The 21998-nt window shown below is 39.3% G+C and overlaps 1 protein-coding gene across 1 annotated transcript in view; it reads right to left on the bottom strand.

Annotated features, from left to right (window-relative positions):
• Positions 1-21998, bottom strand: part of ADAMTSL1 (ADAMTS like 1) — a 409336-nt gene that overhangs the window by 208604 nt on the left and 178734 nt on the right. The window contains exons 8-9 of the mRNA XM_040359956.1: positions 10958-11069; positions 4191-4329 (exon numbers count right to left, since the gene is read on the bottom strand). Coding sequence (XP_040215890.1) covers positions 4191-4329; positions 10958-11069 — 251 coding nt within the window. The remainder of the gene's footprint in view (positions 1-4190; positions 4330-10957; positions 11070-21998) is intronic.

Here is a 21998-nt window from a genome sequence, read left to right on the forward strand (position 1 = left end):
AACGGTCCACGGACCGTTTTCATCGGACATGTCTCCTCTTGTGTACGGGGCCTTAGGGCTTGCTTATAATTGAAAATGTTGAGTTAGATGGTTATACTATGTTTTTACACTTCCACCCTCTTTTGTGTTCAGCAGTAAATGGGTACAGGTGGCAACCTCCCTGCAACTGCAGTGGTGTGGAATTTACAGGTTTCAAACAGGCGATGAGGAGGTGACATATCGCCACTGTGGATTGCTTTTCAGAGGGGTGGCAAAGGCTGCCTCTAGTAAAACTTATTGACAAAGTCGAGCTGGCCAAAGATTGGTAGAGGTGATACTCGGTCCCCAATAATATGCACACAACAAAAAAAAATGCCCTTGGGACTTTTAATGAGCACGCCTCAGGTAAAAAGTATAAATTATTTATTTGACAAACACTTAAAAACAACAATTAATACAAGAAAAAGAAAACAACATATTGACATATGAATCAATATTGCATTTTTATCATAGACCTTTCCATGAGATCTGATTGTGTCATGCAGATGACTGTAAGCAGTCTAGGATGACTGTACTAGGTCTAGTAAAACTTAGCCTTGTCATGAGATTAGGGAACCCTAATGGGAAATTTCCTCTCACCTCTTGTTATGGTGACAACTAAAAAGTTTAGGATTTTCCCTCACTTTCTGTCTCATTGACACGTCTCATCTCCACAAATAGATAGGGTGAGTCTACCTAGAAGGTAGACACAGACAAACTTTACAGGGGTAATAACACTCAACAGCTCACTAACTTTTGATATGTAGCAGAGAACAATGGTTATCAGATTTATTGAGGCTCCAAAACCTTCCATGCCCCATAGTAAAAAAAATTTATTCTCACACAAAAGTATGGGAATGGAAAATATGTATTGAAATGCAGAGTGGCTCTGTAAGAGTGAGGCTTCTGGAGTAGGTTGAGGTCTCACCAGGAGCAGTGCAGGTGCACTGTGGTAGGCTGGAGGTCACTACAGGGGCTAGGCACTGTGGGATCATGTTGGAGGTTGGGAACATTGTATAGGGCAGGAGACTGCAGCAGATTGGGGGCACTGTGTTGTGGGGGTTGAGGGCTCTTAGGGACCCTTGGGGTACTGTAAGGTGTTGAGGGACAATTAGGAAGGCTTGAGGAGGCATTGCAATAGGTTAAGGGATCTGCAACTGGTGAAGGCCCAATAAAAGAGCTATGCCCTGGCAGTGGGCCACAGCCTAGTGGCTAAGATCCACCGGCATAGGAAATGCACCTTTGTCTTTTAACTAAATCACTGTTCCCCTCTTCTGTGGACATTCTCAAATTTGTTCTCAATTTTTGGTGATGCTTATATGGACAATATTATAAAAAGTCCATGTGTACCCACAACTCTTTGCTGGGTTTGTTTGGATTTAATTTATGAACACACTATGGCTTGAATGATATGTATGCATGTGGCTTCTGTCAACAAAACCATACATTTTTTGGCTTTGTATGCCTATTTTAACTAATAGGTATGCTGTTCCTACATCGGGACCAGTGTATTTTCTACATTTACTAGAACTTAGGGTAAGAACATTCAAGTATAAACATACATGGCCTCTAATTGCTTACTCACGAAAAAGATGTCATTCTACACTGATCACTTTAGGGAGAAAAAGAAAAGCCACTGTACATATTTCAGGTAAACTTCATTATTGAATTTCAAGGAACAGACAAACATATGTTCATAATACATGTTCTACAAATTACTCAGCCAAAGCTGCTTTGCTTGCATGAATAGACAAGGAGCTTGTTACTGACCATCCCAATAAATCTCTCTAATCAAGGTTTTCAGTGGAGGATGAAGACAGAGGTAGCATAATGACAGAAAAAGAAATCTTCAAAGACTCTCATAAATATCTAATTATTTATATCATCAAGGAGTAAAAAATGTATACTGTATGCATAAAAATCCAAAATATATCACACAGCAACAGGCAATCTCATCAAAGTACAAATGCACATATATATATATATATATATATATATATATATATATATATATATATATATATATATATATGGGCCATAGAAAGAAGGAAGAAAAACATGCCAACAGCAGAAACATCTAATGAGATGCTTTTGCAGGCTACAAGCACTGATTGTTCTCATTCTGTTTGCTTCTGAAAATGTTTAAGGGTTAATAGCTTGTCCAAATACCAGTGTGTGTGAATGCTTCTAGCACTCTATAGTGAAAAAGCGAAAGGTTAGCCCCACTCAACCTGAGAACGCCATTCATTATCAAGACAGCCTGGTTTGTCTAGAGGTGAGGAAACTTGCAATGATGGGTGGATAGCCTATACAGCTTGTTTCAACATGAGCTAAGAAGTAATTGTTTGCAAAAAGACAAAAACATATAAAAGAAGGCTTTCAAGCACTTTAGAAAAAAGAAAAGAATAAATCCTCTGAGTGGCAAAATAGCATCAATTTCTGCATGATTTATTCTTTGTGGTAGTATCTTCTAATAGCTTTTGGAAATATGATACAAACAGCAAACAAGCTAGTTGCTTGAGGTGAACAAAATGACCATACAGCAGTGGTTTTCTACTGTTTAACCTCGTACACACGACCGGTTTTCCCGGCAGGAAAACTGGCAGGAGAGCATTTGGCCGGGAATCCCGGCCGTGTGTATGCTCCCTAGCAGTTTTCCTGTCAGGAAAACAGCCGGGAATCCCAACAGGAAAATAGAGAACCTGGCTCTCTATTTTCTCGTCGGGATTCCAGTCAGAGTGTTTCCTGCCGAGAAAAGCGGTCGTCTGTATGCTTACCTGTTCGAAGATAAACCCGCACATGCTCGATAAGCCTTCGACGCATGAGCGGTAGCATACAAGGCACAGTGTAGGGTGTAGCAAGATGGCGGCTAGGGCATCGAATGTGACGAGCGCTGGCTCGTCGTAGATGATGATGTCACATCGTTCTTGCCATTCAAAAGAACGGCGGTTCTTTTGAATGGCAGTCTGTATGCACGGCTTGGTAAGAAAAGCTTGCCAGGAATCCCGTCAGGAAAACCAATGTTTTTTTCCTGACGGGATTCCCGGCCATGTGTACAGGGCCTTTGAAGTAAAGTGTCAGTTCAACTTTACAAAAAAGCACACTATGCTGTCCTATATGGGTATAGAAGCATAGTGTGCTAAACTTAACTACACGTTTCCTGATTCTTGGCCCTGATGAAGATACAAGACCTATATAGCCCAGAACTATACAATTATAATAGTAAAACAGCATGACTCATATATGATTATAAATATTTTAATATGGTGTTGCACAGATGAGCCAGCAAGTGAAAGAAAGTACCCCAGAATAAAATTAAAACCAAATGGAAGTTAAAACCCTTCCCCACTATATTCCGATCTAGAGAAGTGTTTTGGTACAGGTGGATAGAGCACATCAAAATCCATTGTTTTCATAGTTTAAAAACACTGTAGAAACAGCAAACAAATATGGTATATTATTTAAGTCCAACTTCTTGAAGATTTTTCTTTTAGTTATGAACATAGTGGGGAGGGTTTAGAACCTCTATCAGGATTTTTGTCTAATGCCTTGTACACACGATAGGAATTTCTGATGAAAAAAGTATTTTTGTGTGTGGGCCCCATAGGATTTTTTTCCAACGGAGTTTGGAAATAAAACATGTTTTATTTTTTTCTGATGGAAAAAAATCCTATGGGAAATTCCGATCGTCTGTGTGGAACTCCGACGGAGAAAAAAACATGCATGCTCAGAATCAAGTCGACGCATGCTCGGAAGCATTGAACTTAATTGTTCTCGGCTCATCGGAGTGTTTTACATCACCGCATTTTGGACGGTCTGAATTTAGTCTGACAGTGTGTATGCAAGACTGATGGAAGACAGCTTGAACGGAATTCTGACAGAAAATCCCATCAGATTTTAGCCCATAGGAAATTCCTATCGTGTGTACAGGGCATGACTCTCCAGGGGAGATCCCTCCCTTTGTGTGTCTCTCCTGTGGCATCAAGACAAGAAATGGTGAGACTAGGGTCAGTGGGCTCAGGTAGCACACATAGGACCTCTTTGTGCTCCCATTAAAAATAATGAAAACCCAACAGAAGTTAAAACACTTTCCCTTTCAAACAAAAAATTATAATTATGATTTTGCCAGAAATGGACTTTAATTAAAAAGAGATTGATATGAGCAGACAAACCTGGCTAAGCATGGGTCCATGTTGCACTCCTGGAGCCTGGGTTTGGGTTTGACATTCTCCGGATAGTAATGGCAGTACTGATCTGCCACTACACGGCCACTCCTCAAATCATAACATTCTGCTGATGTTAACTGGTAACCTGCAATAACAGTATTTTATTTAGAAGGATAGATGTTACATTTATATATCCCCTAAAGCTATAATAATAGTTTCACATTAGGTGTGGATGACAGGTCATGCATACAGAAGTAATATGGATAAGGCAGCTAAAAGTCCCCAAAAAAATAAAATAAATGTATATTTTCCTTTATATGTTATTTACTGGTGTGGTAAATAGTGGAATTTTTTGTTTTTTATGTTTGGCCCTATTTTTTTTTTTATGGATCACAGAAGTGCAGTTCGTTCTGCGTTCCTGTAAACCATTTTCAGCTGACAGCGGGCTAAAGCCTGCTGTTGGCTGATTTCACTCAGCCAGTCCAGGCTCTGGACAGGCATCTGGTTCAGACTCTCAGTGATCTGCTGGGAGACTGAGCCATTTGCTTCTGCCCCCTGCACAGCCCAGTACTCCAGTTACTGACAGTCACCAGCTCTCTGCTCACTGAAGACTGAGAACCGAGTCATCAGCGGTCTTTGATCGCTCAGTTCTCAATTTTAGAAGCAGCCGAGGACAAATGCAGTATCGGACTGATGCTGCATCCTCCTAGGTGAGTACTATTTTGTTAGAAGCCCCATACTGCTCTTTTAATGCTGAAATCTAGGCAAACAGCTAAATACAAACATGGTTATATTCAAGGGGATGGTTTTACCCAACAAAGGGTTTATACCTCTGGCCAGGCAGTTCTGCAATTTGTATTTGCAATGCAGCACAGCCAGGTGGATAACTTTCTCTGTTATAGACTGTAGAAGAAATTAAGTAGTTTCTTTCCTTCACCCTCAGCTTTCTGACTGGATAGTGAATGTGCATTAGCAAACAGATGAGGCAAACTCTGCTCTCTCCCCCTATCTGCAGGCTTCATGTCAGCACATTCCGTCCTGTCCCTCCCTTCCCTATAAGAGGCTGGTTGTAGGTCTAATTTAGGTACTAACAATAGCTGCCCTTAATAAAATATATTTAATGATCTATTAATGAATAGCTAGATGCATAATTTGTGTCTTTTATATCTTGTTGGAGTTTAGCTTTAAGTTCCTAAAATGTTTACTGTATTAAATAAAATATGTATTGAGATACATATATGCTGCCATTGGTGATCTCCTTCTGAAAATGCTTATTGTCTGGCTGTCCCTGGCTTCAATACTTACCTGGAACAAGCATGCAGCAGATTAAAACTCCAGGCACTGGTCCTGATGTAGGAACAGCATACATATTAGGTAAAATATTTTCTTCTGCTAAACCAAAACTCCACAAAAAGAAAGCAGTAGAGTCGGAGAAGGTTAGAATCCCTGTCAGATTTTCATTTACCTGTACCTAGAATGTAAGCTCTAACGAGCAGGACCCTCTTATTTCTCCTGTATTGAATTTAAATGTATTGTAACTTTACTGTCTGCTCTCATTTTGTAAAGCGCTGCCCAAACTGTTAGCGCTATATAAATCCTGTATAATAATAATAATAATAATAATAATCAATGTTGCAGATTTTAATTTTTACTTCCTGTTTTGTAAAACATTGTCACCAGCACAGGTGGAAGTGAGGGGAAATCTCCCTAACACAGCCTTGCATAAAAATTGGAAGCCAGATAGGAGTTCAATACCTTCCCCCACTCTATCCAAAATTAGAAAAACGTTCCACATGTATTGAGAAAGTGTTCCAACCTCTTTTAGCTTACTAATGTTTCCCCACTGGGGAGATATTCTCTCCCCTTGCTTTTTTTACTCCTTGCACTGGCACAGGAATTGAGAGGAAAGTTCTCCAATAGAGACAGCAGCAATAATAACACCCTTTTGTTAGTAGAGAGGAAAAGGGTTATACAGACCTGTCGGGGGTTGTTTTGCTATCTGTGTCCACACTAGGGATATTTTAACTTCCTGCCTGTTGACACAGATGTTTCACAATGTCCCCTGCACAGGAAGTGAGGGGGGAGATCTCCCCAACCTGGACACAGACAATAATAAAATGCATGGTTGGTTGATTTCTTTATAGATGTAAGTTCTAGATTTAATCATGTTGTTGTTATATTGTGGATACTTCTTCCATATTTCCAGATGAAGCAGATTTGTGATCTAAGAAATGCAATGATTGTTATCTCCATCTAGATGCAAGAATCATCTGCAACTGAATAAGAACTAAATTGTTTAGGACTGTAGAAATACTTTAAGCGTGATGATCAGTGGATAATTAAGAGTAAATATTTAATTTGCTTGACTAATGGGCAACGCAGTGACCTAATGGTTATAACTGCTGCCTCACAGCACCGAGTTCCCTGGCTCTAGTTGGAGTATGCATGTGCTTGAGTGTGTTTCTTCCCACATTCCAGGTAGGTTAATTAGCTCCTGGCTCTAGAATCATAATCTACTGAGCACGTCCAAGATGGCTGCTTTACCATCTTCCTCAACAGCATGTAATGTGCTTTGGGTCCTTAGGCTGGATTCACACCTATGCATTTTTTGTGCTTTTTGCATTTTGCAGATTTGCACTACAGAACGTGTTCCATCGGAAACCATGTTATATGGACTGTAGTGCAAATCTGCAAAATGCAAAAAGCATTAAAAATGCATAGGTGTGAATCCAGCCTTAGAGAGAAAAGAGCTATAATGAATAATAGTAATAAAAGCCTTTTTACCTATGTCTTATGTTTGTCACTTGTAATTATGACACCTTAAAGCCACATGGTCAAACATTGTTTTTGTGATAGACATAATAACAAGCTGTGACGAATTTTAATTTTCCCCAGCTCTGGTAAAACTAAAAACAAAATTTGCTGTATTTTAGTCACTCCCGGTCTGCCTACTTGCTCAGGGTAAGTCAAACTACCAAGACCACTAGATGAGCATTTTTAAAAGGGGAGGTTAGCAATGGCAGTCTGTCTCAGTAAATGTGTCCTTTAAAGTGGCCACATTAAGTGTTTTTACCTAAATACATAGGGCAAAGTATGACCGCAAGTAAATGATAGCCGCAGAGTTTCAAATTTCAATAATTCTTCGACAGCAACTTTTAAAAATAGATTATTTGCTGCCTTTGGCATTATGCTAGTAAATAAAATCCAGACTGGCAGGTGGTCCCTGCCTACTCTTGTAAGTAGTCGATTTCTCACATCATTAACAGCAGCTTAATTACATCGAATCTCCCAGTCAGTAAGCATTTAGTTTAAATAAGAGAGTCCACTCAGGTGTCTATTAAAGTGCTCTAACTTTCTTCTATGTATCTAATTTCATAATTCTACAATTCCACCCCATGATTTATTTGTTACAGTAATTTATATGTTGCTGGCCTGTTCTGCAGGGTAAATATTATTCGCCTACTTCAGTCTGTGTCACTGAAGAGCTAACAATCAAATGTCTCCTCTACAGCTCTAAAGATACACAGAAACGCAAAGTATGGTCAGTTTTGGGTAAAAGCCAGCCAACCTATGCGTTCTTGGCCTGTGGGAGGAAATTTGAGCACTGGGAGGAAAACCACACATTCATGGGGAGAAGGATCTATGGTAAGCACTGAAACCCTAATTAAAGAGTAAAACCAGCTTACCAAACCTGATGCCGCGTTTTTAAAAACGTCACTTTAATTGACTGTGTGTGGGGGAAAACGTCGTTTTATGTCTTGTAAAAAACGACCAAAAAAAATTGAAGCATGCTTCAATTTTATGTGTCGTTTTTCAAAAGTGCACTTTTTACTTCACAGAAATTGACCGTGTGTAGCAAAAAACGTCGTTTTCTAAGACGTTTTTTCATCCACGCATGCCCAGAAGCTACTTATGAAGCAAGCTTCAATGGTAAAACGTGGTGGAACGTAACCTCACTTTGCAAGATCATTGTGAGAAAACGATGGTGTGTAGGCAACTTCGTCTTTGAAAATTGAAGTTTCAAAAACGTAATTTTTTACTTCACAGAAAGTGTCGTTTTTTTTCATCACATAAAGTGATGGTGTGTACGCGTCATGACATTTTGTTTTAGCATTGTTTTATAAAGTGTCAAGAATTCACTTATTTAACAATTTATTCATACAGCACATGTGAATATGTAACAGATCTTTATATATAACATGCTTAACATGCAAGATAATTAAATTACGCTAATGCACATAAGAAAGTCACATTAGAAGTACTGCAAGTGACTATAATAGCACATTTGCAAATAGTCATTAGTGGTATCATTATGAAACTCATATAAAAGCTTTGGTGGTCTCCCAGGTTCCTAGTGCTGCAAGTTAAAAGTGTTTACCAATGGCAGAATTCTAATACACTTTGGTATCAAGAGTAAAGTTGCTAAAACACATTTATTGGTTACTTTATTAGGTATACCCAGTGCTTTAAGTGGGCCAAAAGAGGTGCCGGTACTCTATTAGGCGCCGGTGCTCCCCCCCCCCCCCAAATACTGATAGATATATATATATAATGAGCTCTCATGGAGGGAGGGAGCTAACAGAAATGAAAATTGTCCATCACCACCAATAAAATGGTATTTCCAATTGCCATCAAATTACGTTTTTTCCTGACCTACCTTGTGGCAGCAGAGCGAGGCAGGCACTGAAGTCGGCGGGCAAATGGGAGGTCTGGTCTAGCACGCGGCCTGGCTCCGCTGCTCTCACAGTAACTGACTGACTCGTCTCCACCCCTCGGGAGCAGGCTGAGCTTGACTCAAGCACGTAGCCGACGCCGCCCGCACGGCCGCGGGGACTACAACTCCCATGATAATTAGCGGCACTGTGGCGACGTCACATGACAATAACAGTCATGATTCCATCATTCAGCGCCGCAGACGGATCGTGGACAGCCGCGGCGGCTATTGTTTCGCGGTCTGTCTGCAATACAAACAGACAACATAACTTGGGGGGGCACACAGTAAAATTGGGGGGGACGTGGCCCGCTCAGGCCCCACCCTGGAGACGCCCCTGACTACAATGCTGTAGCTAGCTCTCCGCTGCGTTCCGGTACCGGAAACCCACGTACTGGGCACACGGAGAGGTGCTGGTACTCTCCAGGGCCATTTTTGGAAGTGGCGGTACTGAGTACCGCCGCGTTCCGGCCCACTTAAAGCACTGGGTATACCTGATCATTAAAGTATATAACAAATCATGTGGCTGCAACTCAATACATAAAATATGTAAAGAATGTCTAGTGGTTCAGATTTTGTCCATCCATATATTATAATCTGGAATATGCATGGTCTAAGCTATTATAAATTAATTATTGTTGGTGGCAGATATGGTATTTGCAGCCTTTCAGAAACTGCATAGTTTAGGGGATTTGTATATGCTATACTATAGAAACGAGATACTATAGAAAGTTACTATACTATAAAGCTATTATAGAAAAAACACTTGTTTAAAATGTAACTAAAAGCAAAATATATATATTTTTTTTAAGTTTTTGACAGAGTGGAGAGGAATAAGAACACCTGTCAATTTTGTTTTACTGTCTGTGCCCCTGTTAGGGCGTTTTTTTTCTCTCTTGTCCTGTTTACCTTCATCATCGAAAGCGAAAGTAAAAGAGAATCAAACATTTTGGGTTGATATCAGAATACTAACAGAGGGCAAATCTTCCAATGGGGCACTACCTCTGGTGACCCTGGTGACACACTGGCATTCCCTTACTATGGAAGGATTTAATTTTACTTCCTGCTTTGTCTATGGGACAGAAAGTGAAGGGAAATCTCCCCAATGGGACACAGATGACAAAAACAACTATAAACTGACAGGGATTATACCCCTCCATTACTCTATCCAAAATGTGCCTTTGCAGGTTGCCTTTACAATGGTCAGACTATCAGCTACCAGGAAGTAAACTGCCCAAATAGGCGACCTATACAACAGTGGTGTACAGAAGACCATCTTTCAATATACATCATACCAAACCTTGAGGAGGGATGGCTAAAACAGCAGAATGCTGTTCTCATATAAACTAGGACATATTTCGAAATAGATTCCATTGTCTGATGAATGTGTGACTTGCAAATATTAGGGCAAACATTTGGTGCATAAATCCATGGGTCCAGGTTCTGGCATGTAGAGGGGTAATTCTGTAGGGAATGTCTCCATGGTACACATTAGACTTCTTAAAGCTGAGTTCCACCCAAAAGTGGAACTTCAGCTTTAAGCAATACTGACCCCCTGACATGCCATATTTGGCATGTCGTTTTTTTTGGGGGGGGGGAGCGGGTACCTAGTTTTGACAGGTACCCGGCTCCCACTTCTGCCCTGGAGGCCTCTCCCTCCCTGCAATCATCTGGGACACGTTACAGGTCCCAGAAGACTGCACGACCATTCAGGATACGCAGCATGGCTAGAGAATGCGCAGTGCACACCCGGCTGTGAAGCCGCAAGCTATCACAGCCGGGTGCCCACAGTAGTGATGCCGGCGCTGTGGAGGGAAAGGGAGATAACCGAAGCTTCAAGCAGCCGCATCACTGTACCATGGAACAGGTGAGTGTGTGTTTAATAAACACAGAAATGACTGAAACTCTGCATTAATACAAACTGATCATAGTGTGCATACTATTGCGTATCTGAGTATTATTGGTAAGCATGTAAAACTCTTTATGGATACTAAAATACTAGTAATAATAATAGTGTCTAATAAAGGGACTACTGAGTGTATGTTTTCAAAGTCTCTTTTACCTCCTCCACACGAAGCTGAACAAGGAAAAAAATCAGTTTCTCTCCAGCGATGTATTATGGGTTGATAGAAAATAAACTGTACAACACTATCTGCAGCACCAGTGTAACGCACCTGGAAAATAAAATAATTAATTGTTAATGATTGTACGTTATTGTCACCTTATTGCTTCTCATTATTAGAACTCTGTTCACAATCAAAGATTTTAACCTGTTTATGTCCAAGAAGTAAATTAATACACAGTGTAAAAAAATTGTTAAAGACCATTTTATTGAAAACTGATAATTGCATTATGTGAATGACCACCCCCCCCCCCCATTTTCTGTCTGTTTTACAGTGCAACTTGATGGGTGTCAATCAACATTCTGCATTTTCCATAATGAAAAATGAATAAAACATGCAGCAATAGGAGGTAGCCCACATTATAATGATTCAGCAACCCACTGTTGGAATCTCCAGGTCAAATAATCTGCTTAGTGATTCAGTATACTCAAAACCTAACTAGAAAATGGTAGTTTAAAGTGGTATTAAACCCAAAAACAAACATTTATTATATCACAGCTTATCAATTCTTAGATGGGATGGCTGTATTCATTTTCTTTTTTAGGCTGTCTTTTTTTCTATTTTTACCTGGTCATCTGGCCAGGCCAGAAAATCTGATGTTTTTCAAAAATATAAGCTTGCATACTAATTTCTCAAGTTACAGAGATGAGAAAAACATGTATCACTGACAGAGTAGCTTAAAATAGTCAGCTTTTTTTTATTTATATAAAAAAAAATCCCCATAAGGAAAAAGAGAAGCCCACATCCATAATTCTTTACACAAAACTAAAAACAACCTCTAAACAGGACTTTGTAGAGCATCAATTACTTCAATGATATATAAAAGGAGTATTTTATTGCAAAAAAGTAAAAAAATATATTCCATAGCACAATACAATAAAATAAATTATGCTGTTCACATGACAGATAACCATGGATCAATCAACACATTGGTCTGTTGAAGACAGTTATAGCCCAAACTCTGGAGCAGCAGAGTTGTTTGACATATTTGGACTGACCTTGCTTTATATTGTTACTTACCCTTTTGGTTTAAACTTCACCAGGCTTATGCAACACCTCTATTCCAGTGAATCCTGACACAAAATCCCAGGGCTTGCTGTCCTTTAATTAGGACTTCTTTCTGTGCCTATTTACACCGTAAGAAAATTTAAATTGGGCTGATCATGCTGACTATATACCAACATTAGGCACCACTTGGTGGGAATCACTTATGCTTCAGTGGCTGGGGGAGTGGGTGCAAGTTCAATGAGGGAACCATGAATGCCAACATGTACTATGACATACTGAAGCAGAGCATGATCCCTTTCTTCAGAAACTGGGCCACAGGGCAGTATTCCAACATGATAACGGCCCCAAACACACCTCCAAAATGACCACTGCTTTGCTAAAGAAGCTGAGGGTAAAGGTGATGGACTGGCCAAGCATGTCTCCTGACCTAAACCCTATTGAGCATCTGTGGGGCTTCGTCAAACTGAAGGTGGAGGTGGAATAGCGCAAGATCTCCAACATCCACCAGCTCTGTGATGTCATCATGGAGGAGTGGAAGAGGACTCCAGTGGCAACCTGTAAAGCTCTGGTGAACTCAATGCCCAAGAGGGTTAAGGCAGTGCTGGAAAACAATGGTGGCCACACAAAATATTGACACTTTGGGCCCAATTTGGACATTTTCACTTAGGTGTGTACTCACTTTTGTTGCAAGCGGTTTAGACATTAGTGTGTTGAGTTATTGTGAGGGGACAGCAAATTTACACTGTTATACAAGCTGTACACTCACTACTTTACATTGTAGCAAAGTGTTATTTCTTCAGTGTTGTCACATGAAAATATATAATAAAATATTTACAAAAATGTGAGGGGTGTACTCACTTTTGTGAGATACTGTATATCATTGAAGTGTTTGAAGCCCTACAAAGTCCCATTTAGAGGTTGTTTCTAGTTTTATGCTGATAACGTATTAGCTGGAGTTTGGCTTCAAAATGTTGGTGTGATTAAATCTGCTATTATATCTAGCACTCCCCCCAGACTGGCAATGCTGCTATCCAGATGTGCACCCCATTCTCATTCACCCAGGGTAGAGACACTCTAAAGCAGGGGGTGTGTTACTGGCCATTTCACCAGGTAAAAACAGAGGGAAAAAGCCCCAAAAAAAACAAACAATGCAGACACCACATCTAATGATTGGTAACCTGCAATTGATTACATTTTTAATTTTGGGTTTAATACAGCTTCAAAGCTGACTTTTAGCCATCTAGAAGTGATCTCCTTAAAAAGGAACCAACGGTCACATTCAAATCAACCCCTCTCTATATATCCCAGATATGCAGGCTGTACGACTCTTCACAGCAGGCAAGGCTGCCAAAAGTGTGCTCCCACTCCCCCATTTAGCACCACAAGTACGTACAAAATACAATTTTACATACAAATTAAAGAAAAAGCTAATGCCCTGTACACACGATCGGTTTGTCTGATGAAAACGAACCGATTAATTTTTTCATCAGATATCCGATGAAGCTGACTTTCATCAGTCTTGCCTACACACCATTGGTTAAAAATCCGATCGTGTTCAACACGGTGACGTAAAACACAACGACGTGCAGAGAAAAATGAAGTTCAATGCTTCCAAGCATGCGTTGACTTGATTCTGAGAATGCGTGGATTTTTGACCGATGGATTTCCCCACAGATTTTTTTTTATATCGGTTTTTTAACCATACAAAAAATTTAAAACAGATTCTATTTTTTTTCACCTATGGGAAAAAAAATTATGGGGCCCACACACGATCGGTTCGTCCGATGAAAACGGTCCATCGGTCCGTTTTCATCAGACAAACCGATCATGTGTACAGGCATTAGGGAAGGGATCCAGAAGTTAATTTAAAAAAAATAAAAAAAAAGTAAAATATGAACTACAAATTTTAGGGTTAACAAAATCTAATAAGAGTTAGCTATAAATGTTACTTTGCAATTTGTTTCTTTTTTAAAGCCCTACAATTATGTTTCTGGCACAAACCATTGTTTTCAATTTGGCACTACAAAAAAATGAATGCAACTTTAAAGAACAAAACAATAAAAAAGTTAGCAAAGAAAAATTGCTAAGGGAAGAAAGGGGTGAAGGAGATAATTAAAACTAAAACTAAAGCTTAATAGAACTAACTATAGGGTTCTAAGGGACCAAAACTGTGTTAAACTGTGTTAAACAATAAACAACTTTTTCCCACACCTAATAGTAACTTATGAATTAAATATACAGCCATTAAGCAGGACTGCACTGTCAATTCAACAGCTCAGTCCAGATTACACTGTCTGCTCTATATTCTGAGTGAAAGGCTGTCACCATCAGCAGATCTCCACTAATTACACCATCTAATTCACTAATTTGTCTGCAGGACTAAGCTGTCATATTGACAGCCTGGTCATGTACAGTAAAGGGACATGGCTGTATGACCTTGCCTCACAGGCCATAAAAAAAGTCTCATAGACTGCCTGTTGGACACTCCAGATGTAGAAAATACCATCCAATGCAACTAAACTAGTATTTTTAATCTCTGAGAATGTTTTACTAGCTTCAATTTCTGTACAAGAATTGATTCCTTCCAAGCTGTCTGGTTACACCCACTCAGTACAGACCATGTCATGGTCTGTAAAAATTAACTCAAGCTTAACTGCTATGAATTGGTGGTTAAAGGCTCAGTTTTGCAAGCCTAGTTTTATGCACTTTCAGATCATATCCTCTATCTCTGTTCCTATGGACACAAAGAAGAAGCACAGGCTATATCTAACTTACTGAAAAACTTGAGAAGGATAAGGCATGCCAGAGTTGTACCAAATAATAGTCTTATTTGCAATAGTCAAAAAACCCATTGGACTAAAATTAAATTTTGTGAATAAAATCAGTAGAAATGAGAATCTAGTGGGCTATACTTCAATAATTACAAATTTTCCATTTCCAAGCTTATCTTCAAATACCATCCAAACCGTCCTCTCCGCTCCTCCCAAGACCTCCTGCTCTAGCTCCCTTGTCTCCTCCTCACATGGTCCTCCCCAGGACTTTTCCAGGGCCTCTCCCATCCTCTGCAACTCATTACCCCAATCTGTCCGGTTATCTCCTACTCTGTCCACTTTTAGGCGATCCCTGAAAACTCAAATACCACCCAAACCGTCCTCTCCGCTCCTCCCACGACCTCCTGCTCTAGCTCACTTGTCTCCTCCTCACATGTTCCTCTCCAGGACTTCTCCAGAACCTCTCCCATCCTCTGCAACTCACTACCCCAATCTGTCTGGTTATCTCCTACTTTGTCCACTTTTAGGTGATCCCTGAAAACTCAAATACCACCCAAACCATCCTCACCGCTCCTCCCACGACCTCCTGCTTTAGCTCCCTTGTCTCCTCCTCACATGGTCCTCTCCAGGACTTCTCCAGAGCCTCTCCCATCCTCTGCAACTCACTACCTCAATATGTCCGGTTATCTCCTACTTTGTCCACTTTTAGGCGTTCCCCAAAAACTCATCTCCTCAGGGAATCCTATCCTGCCTTCAGCTAATAATCAAATATTCTATTTCCCTCATCAGTTTGTCCCTCGCAGTTACTACCTTTTGTTTCACTAGCCCCTCCATATTAGATTGTAAGCTTGCAGGAGTAGGATCCTCCTAACCCTCTTGTCTTGAATTGTATTGTTGCTGCATTGTCTCCCTTTATATTGTAAAGTGCTGCGCAAACTGTTGACACTATAGAAATCCTGTATAGTAATAATAATAATGACTATTGTAAAATAACTTCTTCTAAAACTTACAGTAACACACCTTCATTAATCTGCTGCTTACTATAGCGATTTTACACAATACCATGATTCATGCAGTTAAGTCAATGTATTGCTGCTATTCTTTTTCAACATTTCCATTTTAGTGCTATTTTTATCCACACAAAGTTTTATTGTGTTTGTATTTCCACTTCTAAATATGAGAGTAGGCTATGTAACCTTATTAACAAGTACGTCTTCCCTTTCCAAGAAAAAGAAGCAAGGTTTCCACTTTGCCTTTTCTAGCACAGTAAGTCATTTCCTGCTTCTAGATAGTATTGACCAAGAAATGATTTGTCTCAAGGTCCTGTGGAATAGCAGAACTGTTACTTTCTGAAACTCTGTAATTACACAGGCTCAGTTTAACATCTAAAATAACTATAGTTAAAGTCCAGCCAAAAACGTATGCATGGACTCGCTGTATCAATATAACGGGCAGCACAGCCCAGATATTCTGGATCTAGCGATCCAAACATTTATGGAGTATGCTCCCTAGGGCTCAAGTCTAGCTCATAAATGATTGGCAGGCTCTCAAAAAAGCAGGGGCAAGCACATATATATCCTTAAATTCACAAGCATCTATGGAATGTGTATGAATAACATCTGGAAAATGTAACACTGACCTCTTATTACAAGAAAAATGAAGAAAAAAAACCCCATGGAAAGCAATAGTATCTTAATGACCAACCAAATTACATACTTATGATAGCTTATCGCCTATTCATTAGGAGGTCATCTGTCACACTTATTATTAAATGGCAAAGCATGTAACACACTTTTGAGCTAATTTAAGACTTGCTTCTCACATTCACAGTGATAAAGCCAGGGGCCTGTGTATTAAGATATTAGTGACTAAATTGCATCAAGATTAATCTTTAGGTCCATTAAATTCCCATCATGCAAAACCTTAATCTGTTTACTATGTTTCGGAGATCTGCTAACCTGTTAGATGGCAGCTGTCCTGGATGTCATTATAGCATAAAAAAGGTTTACAAAACTGATCTATAGCTGACCTTTAAAACCTCTAAAGGGTATATTTTGCCATATTGGAATACAATACGGACAATATTTTAAGGCTGGCCATAGATAAACAAAGATCAGATATATAAATCATTATTCATCATTATTGAACAGTGGCTTAGTAGTTGGCACTTCTACCTTGCAGCCATGGAATCTCACTCAAGATACTATCTGCACGGAGTTTGCATATTCTCCCTGTGCGTGTGTGGGTTTCCTCCGGATAGTCCAGTTTCCTTCCACACTCCATGGACATGCTGGTTGATTAATTGTCTCCTGTCTAATTTGGACCTATCATGTTTGTGTGTATGTATGCATTTATGTATATAGGCAGCACTGCCCTTTTGCCCTGTGCACACGATCGGTTCGTCTGATGAAAACAAACTGATGGATTTTTTCATCAGATATCCGATGAAGCTGACTTTCATCAGTCTTGCCTACACACCATTGGTTAAAAATCCGATCGTGTCCAACGCGGTGACGTAAAACACGACGACGTGCTGAGAAAAATTAAGTTCAGAGCTTCCGAGCATGCGTCGACTTGATTCTGAGCATGCGTGGATTTTTGACCGATGGATTTCCCCACAGACGATCGTTTTTTTCTATCGTTTTTTTAACCATAAGAAAAATTTAAAACAGGTTATATTTTTTTTCACCGATGGGAAAAAAACTGATGGGGCCCACACACGATCGGTTCGTCCGATGAAAACGGTCCATCGGTCTGTTTTCATCAGACGAACCGATCGTGTGTACAGGGCATTTGTGTTTTTTTGTTAAAATTTCCCTTCACCTCCTGCCCCATAACCAGGAAGTGAGAGGACATCCCTCTAAAGTAAGGAAATACATTGTTGCATGTATATATATAGAGACCTTGAATTGTAAGTTATTCGAGGGGAAGGACTGATGTAAATACACAGTATGTAAAGTGCTGCCTACGTTTTCAATGCCATATGAATACCTGTAGGATTAATATTAATAACCTAGGGAAACTTTTCTGCATGGTGATGTTTACATTGGTAGAGTCTGTAGTAAAGGATAATTCCTTTTCTACAGGGAAAATATAAGTTCCTGAATAAGACTTATTCTTTGCATGTGTAGCAATATTTCCCTGGTCTTTAACAACCAGTATAAATATTAAGTAAATACATTTGAGTGAAGGTAACTATAAAAATCTAGCTTAGTTGTGCATGGCTAATTAACAGCATGAGACTTTCAGTGCCAGTTGTAAGGGGTTATTTTACTCCCTCCCTCAGGACAGGCTCTTTCCAGGTCATGCTACCCATAACAAGAACATTTCAAAGGTATTTGCACACCAAAAAAATGTACAATGTTTTTAAATCAAATTTCACACTTATTCTCATACTACTTGCTAATCAAACCATAACTTTGAATAACTACCATGTTCACAAAAGATGTGGCGTGTTAAAGAAGAGTGTGTGATTTGCATAATACATTTTCTTTTTAATCTGAAATAAAGATGTTTAATTTATTCTTTATCTGTTTATTAGACCAGTGGTTATTCCATTGTATGAACATTTGTCTTGTGTACAAGCATTACAGTATTATAAAAAGTACATTGATTAATAGTACATTACTCTAAAGAACTACTACAATATAATATTCCAATAAATGCAATGAGTATTAAGAGCAAGGTATCTGAATTACAAAACACTTTGAATGGAAATATGCAATGGCAAAGGTCAGGGACACATAGAAATAGCTAATAACCCTAATGCCCCGTACACACGATCAGAATTTCCGATGGCCTAAAATCCGATGGAATTTTTCGTCTGAATTCCGTTCAAGCTGTCTTGCATACACACTGTCAGACCAAATTCCGACCGTCCAAAATGTGTTGATGTAAAACACTATGACGAGCCGAGAAATATGAAGTTCAATGCTTCCGAGCATGTGTCGACTTGATTCTGAGCATGCGTGGGTTTTTTCTCCGTCGGAGTTCCACACAGACATAGGAATTTCCTAAAGTTTTTTTTTCCATCAGAAAAAAATAAAACATGTTTTATTTCTAAACACCAACAGAAAAAAGTCAGATGGGGCCCACACACGATCGGAATTTCCGATGAAAAAAGTCCATCTGACTTTTTTCATCAGAAATTCCCATTGTGTGTACACGGCATAAGAAGGAGAATTGTAAAAAACAATACAGTGGTAGGTACTTATTATCAAAATCATCAAACTAAAATTCTGAATTAGAAATGACATCCAGCAACAGTATCCAATTAAAGTAGATCTAAAGGCAAAGCTTTTTTTCATTCTGGGTGGATTAAGGGAGGGTAATAGCATGTCAGCTTTTTTGCCCTTTGTGTCCCATTGGGGACATTTCCCTTCACCCCCTGCCCCATAGCCAAAGTAGGAAGTGAAAGGACATCCCTCCAAAGTGAGGGAACACCTTGTAGTCACCAGGGTCACTGGAAATAGGCCCCCATTGGAATTTCCCCTTTATTCCTGTACAGGTGACAATTCAAAGTTTATGAATTTCCTTTACTTTTGATGATATTGGTAAAGAGGACATTAGGTGTTCTAATCCCTCTCTTCTCTGTCCAAAACTTTAAAAAAATGTTTGTCCTTAGTTATACTTTAAGTACTGGCATGTCCTAATCTGAGGAGATTTCCTACTAGTAATCCATCACATCAAAATTCAAGCAGTTGATGAATAAATAGCAGTCATTTGAGCAGTCAGACAATTTTTTCATGCTAAACTTTTCTCCAAAATCCAAGGTCCATTTGTCAAAAAGTGGCCCGCCCCAATGTAAAAAAAACTACAGTCTATGAACAGCCAGTGCAGTAAATGTGCAGGTATGCTCATGACTTTTGTTGGAGAGTTGACTAGGGTTCCAGGCCCCTTTCTTTGAGGCAAATGTGTCTGCTTTGGCCCCAATGAGAGGTGCTCTGAACAGGCCATCACCTGAGAGATATTTTACAGCAAGGAGGCTGTGTTTTTGCTTTTGAATGCTACATGGAAGCTGAACCCTTTTGTGAGAATCCTGATGTAAGGAACTTTTCGAAGTTCATAAAAATGGGTACTGCTGAGCCCACACAATACTATGTCACCATCCTCATTTACAATAATTATCTGCTGTGTCCAGACGGACAGTACAGTCAAGGCAAGAACAGTCTAAATAGAACAAATAAAGGTGTTTTCTATATTGTTTTAATTTTTTTTAATACATTCAGAATCCCAACATCACAGGTAGGCTTGTCTTAATGTTACCTGATAACCAACTAAAGGTAATGGGATAGACTGGTGCAGTACAGCAATGAGCAGGTAGGATATACTTTACATGTGCATCTCAGTATTCCATTTTAAATTTTGACTCCATGAGAATGCAGTGAAATTTGTGGTTCTTGTTGATCATATCGTATTTTACAGGAAGTGAACCTCTGAAAAGCAGCAGCCCTGTCAAGTAATACAAAAAAAAAAAAAACCTGCAATGTTCTACCTTCTTCCTAAATCAAAATAAATATGTTTCTACTAACCACACTAATGAGGCAGCAGCTGTGTAGAGACTTAACAATTCAACAACATGCACCATTCTGGGGAAAATAGGTATCTGGCTTCAATTCAAAAATGTTTTACGCAAAATAACACTAATACAGCCAAAAAAGTAATTTCAGCAATGGTCTCTGGAAACTGACCATAATGACTGACTTGTGGAATTTGGATGAAAGTCATGCTATATAAGTCCCAAAAGATGGTTGCGGAACGTGGAATTTTTTACTAAAACTGTTGGAAGAAAAGCTAAAAGATGTAACTTTTATTAAATAACAACTTGATAATTCAAATAGTAATGGCGTTAGCACAATTATGCATTAGAATATCACCATTTAATTTCAATTACAAATAATTTTGCAATATAGCCACTGGTAATGCATTATACACCATGTGGCTGATGATCCCATGATACGAAAGAAAAATGTTGGACTATGTACAACGTTTACAGCTACGTGGTTGAAGGCTTTGTAAGGTCTTTATGGCCGTCTTAAAAAGCTTTCATTTTATTGTGATTCCCAAATGCTGCATTTTTTGTTCATGGATTTCAAGTACAATGTATGTATTTCTTTCAGCAATATGTTTTAGATTATTTCATATAATCCAAGTAACATATCTAATAGGAAACAATACCACTCTATCTGCCAGTGCTGTACAGTCATAAATGAATGAGCATTGTGCTTACTGGTTGAGAAGCAAGATGTTGAGCTGAGTCACTGATCCTTTATCTCATAAGACATGTATTGTTGATAACTAGTTTGTACTGTTTGGCATGAAATATTGGGAACATTCAACAGGGGAATTTATGTAATCCTCAAAATGGACTGTTTTTATATATAAAGGTTTCCAAAAAAATTCAGTGGTATAGCTTTAAAAAATGCTGCAATTATATGATTCCCTGGGTACAATAGGAAGCCATCTCTTTTTTAACCAGTGTAAAAACTGCTTTTTTAGCTAAAGTTTGTGTCCCTCACAAAGAGAGAAGAGACAAAGAGAGAATGATAAACTGTTTTAGGTTTATATTGACAAAGAAGTATGGCAGCTGCTTGTGTTTTTTCTAATAGGGCTCTTGAACATTAGGTGTACGGCTGTACAGAGTAAACTACTCTTGTTGCTGTGGTACCCAGGAGCCCCATTTAAAGCATATTTTTGCACATTGCTATACATTACAGAAAATTATGTGCATGGCTATAAGTGTGTAACTGCTGACACTCGTGTTGTACGAAGATTTCAAAACCTGAAACACCTACCGTACTGCTGTATGCAAGAACCCTAAAGCCCTGTACACACGATCGGTCCATCCGATGAAAACGGTCTGATGGACTGTTTTCATCGGTTAACCGATGAAGCTGACTGATGGTCAGTCGTGCCTACACACCATCGGTTAAAAACCCGATCGTGTCAGAAGGCGGTGACGTAAAACACAACGATGTGCTGAAAAAAAACGAAGTTCAATGCTTCCAAGCATGCGTCGACTTGATTCTGAGCATGCGTGGATTTTTAACCGATGGTCGTGCCTACTAACGATCGTTTTTTTTTTCTATCGGTTAGATATCCATCGGTTAAATTTAAAACAAGTTGGCTTTTTTTTAACCGATGGATAAATAACCGATGGCGCCCACACACGTTCGGTTTGGGCCGATGGAAACAGTCCATC

The sequence above is a fragment of the Rana temporaria genome, chromosome 1 (genome assembly GCF_905171775.1).
Source record: "Rana temporaria chromosome 1, aRanTem1.1, whole genome shotgun sequence".
Lineage (NCBI taxonomy): Eukaryota > Metazoa > Chordata > Amphibia > Anura > Ranidae > Rana > Rana temporaria.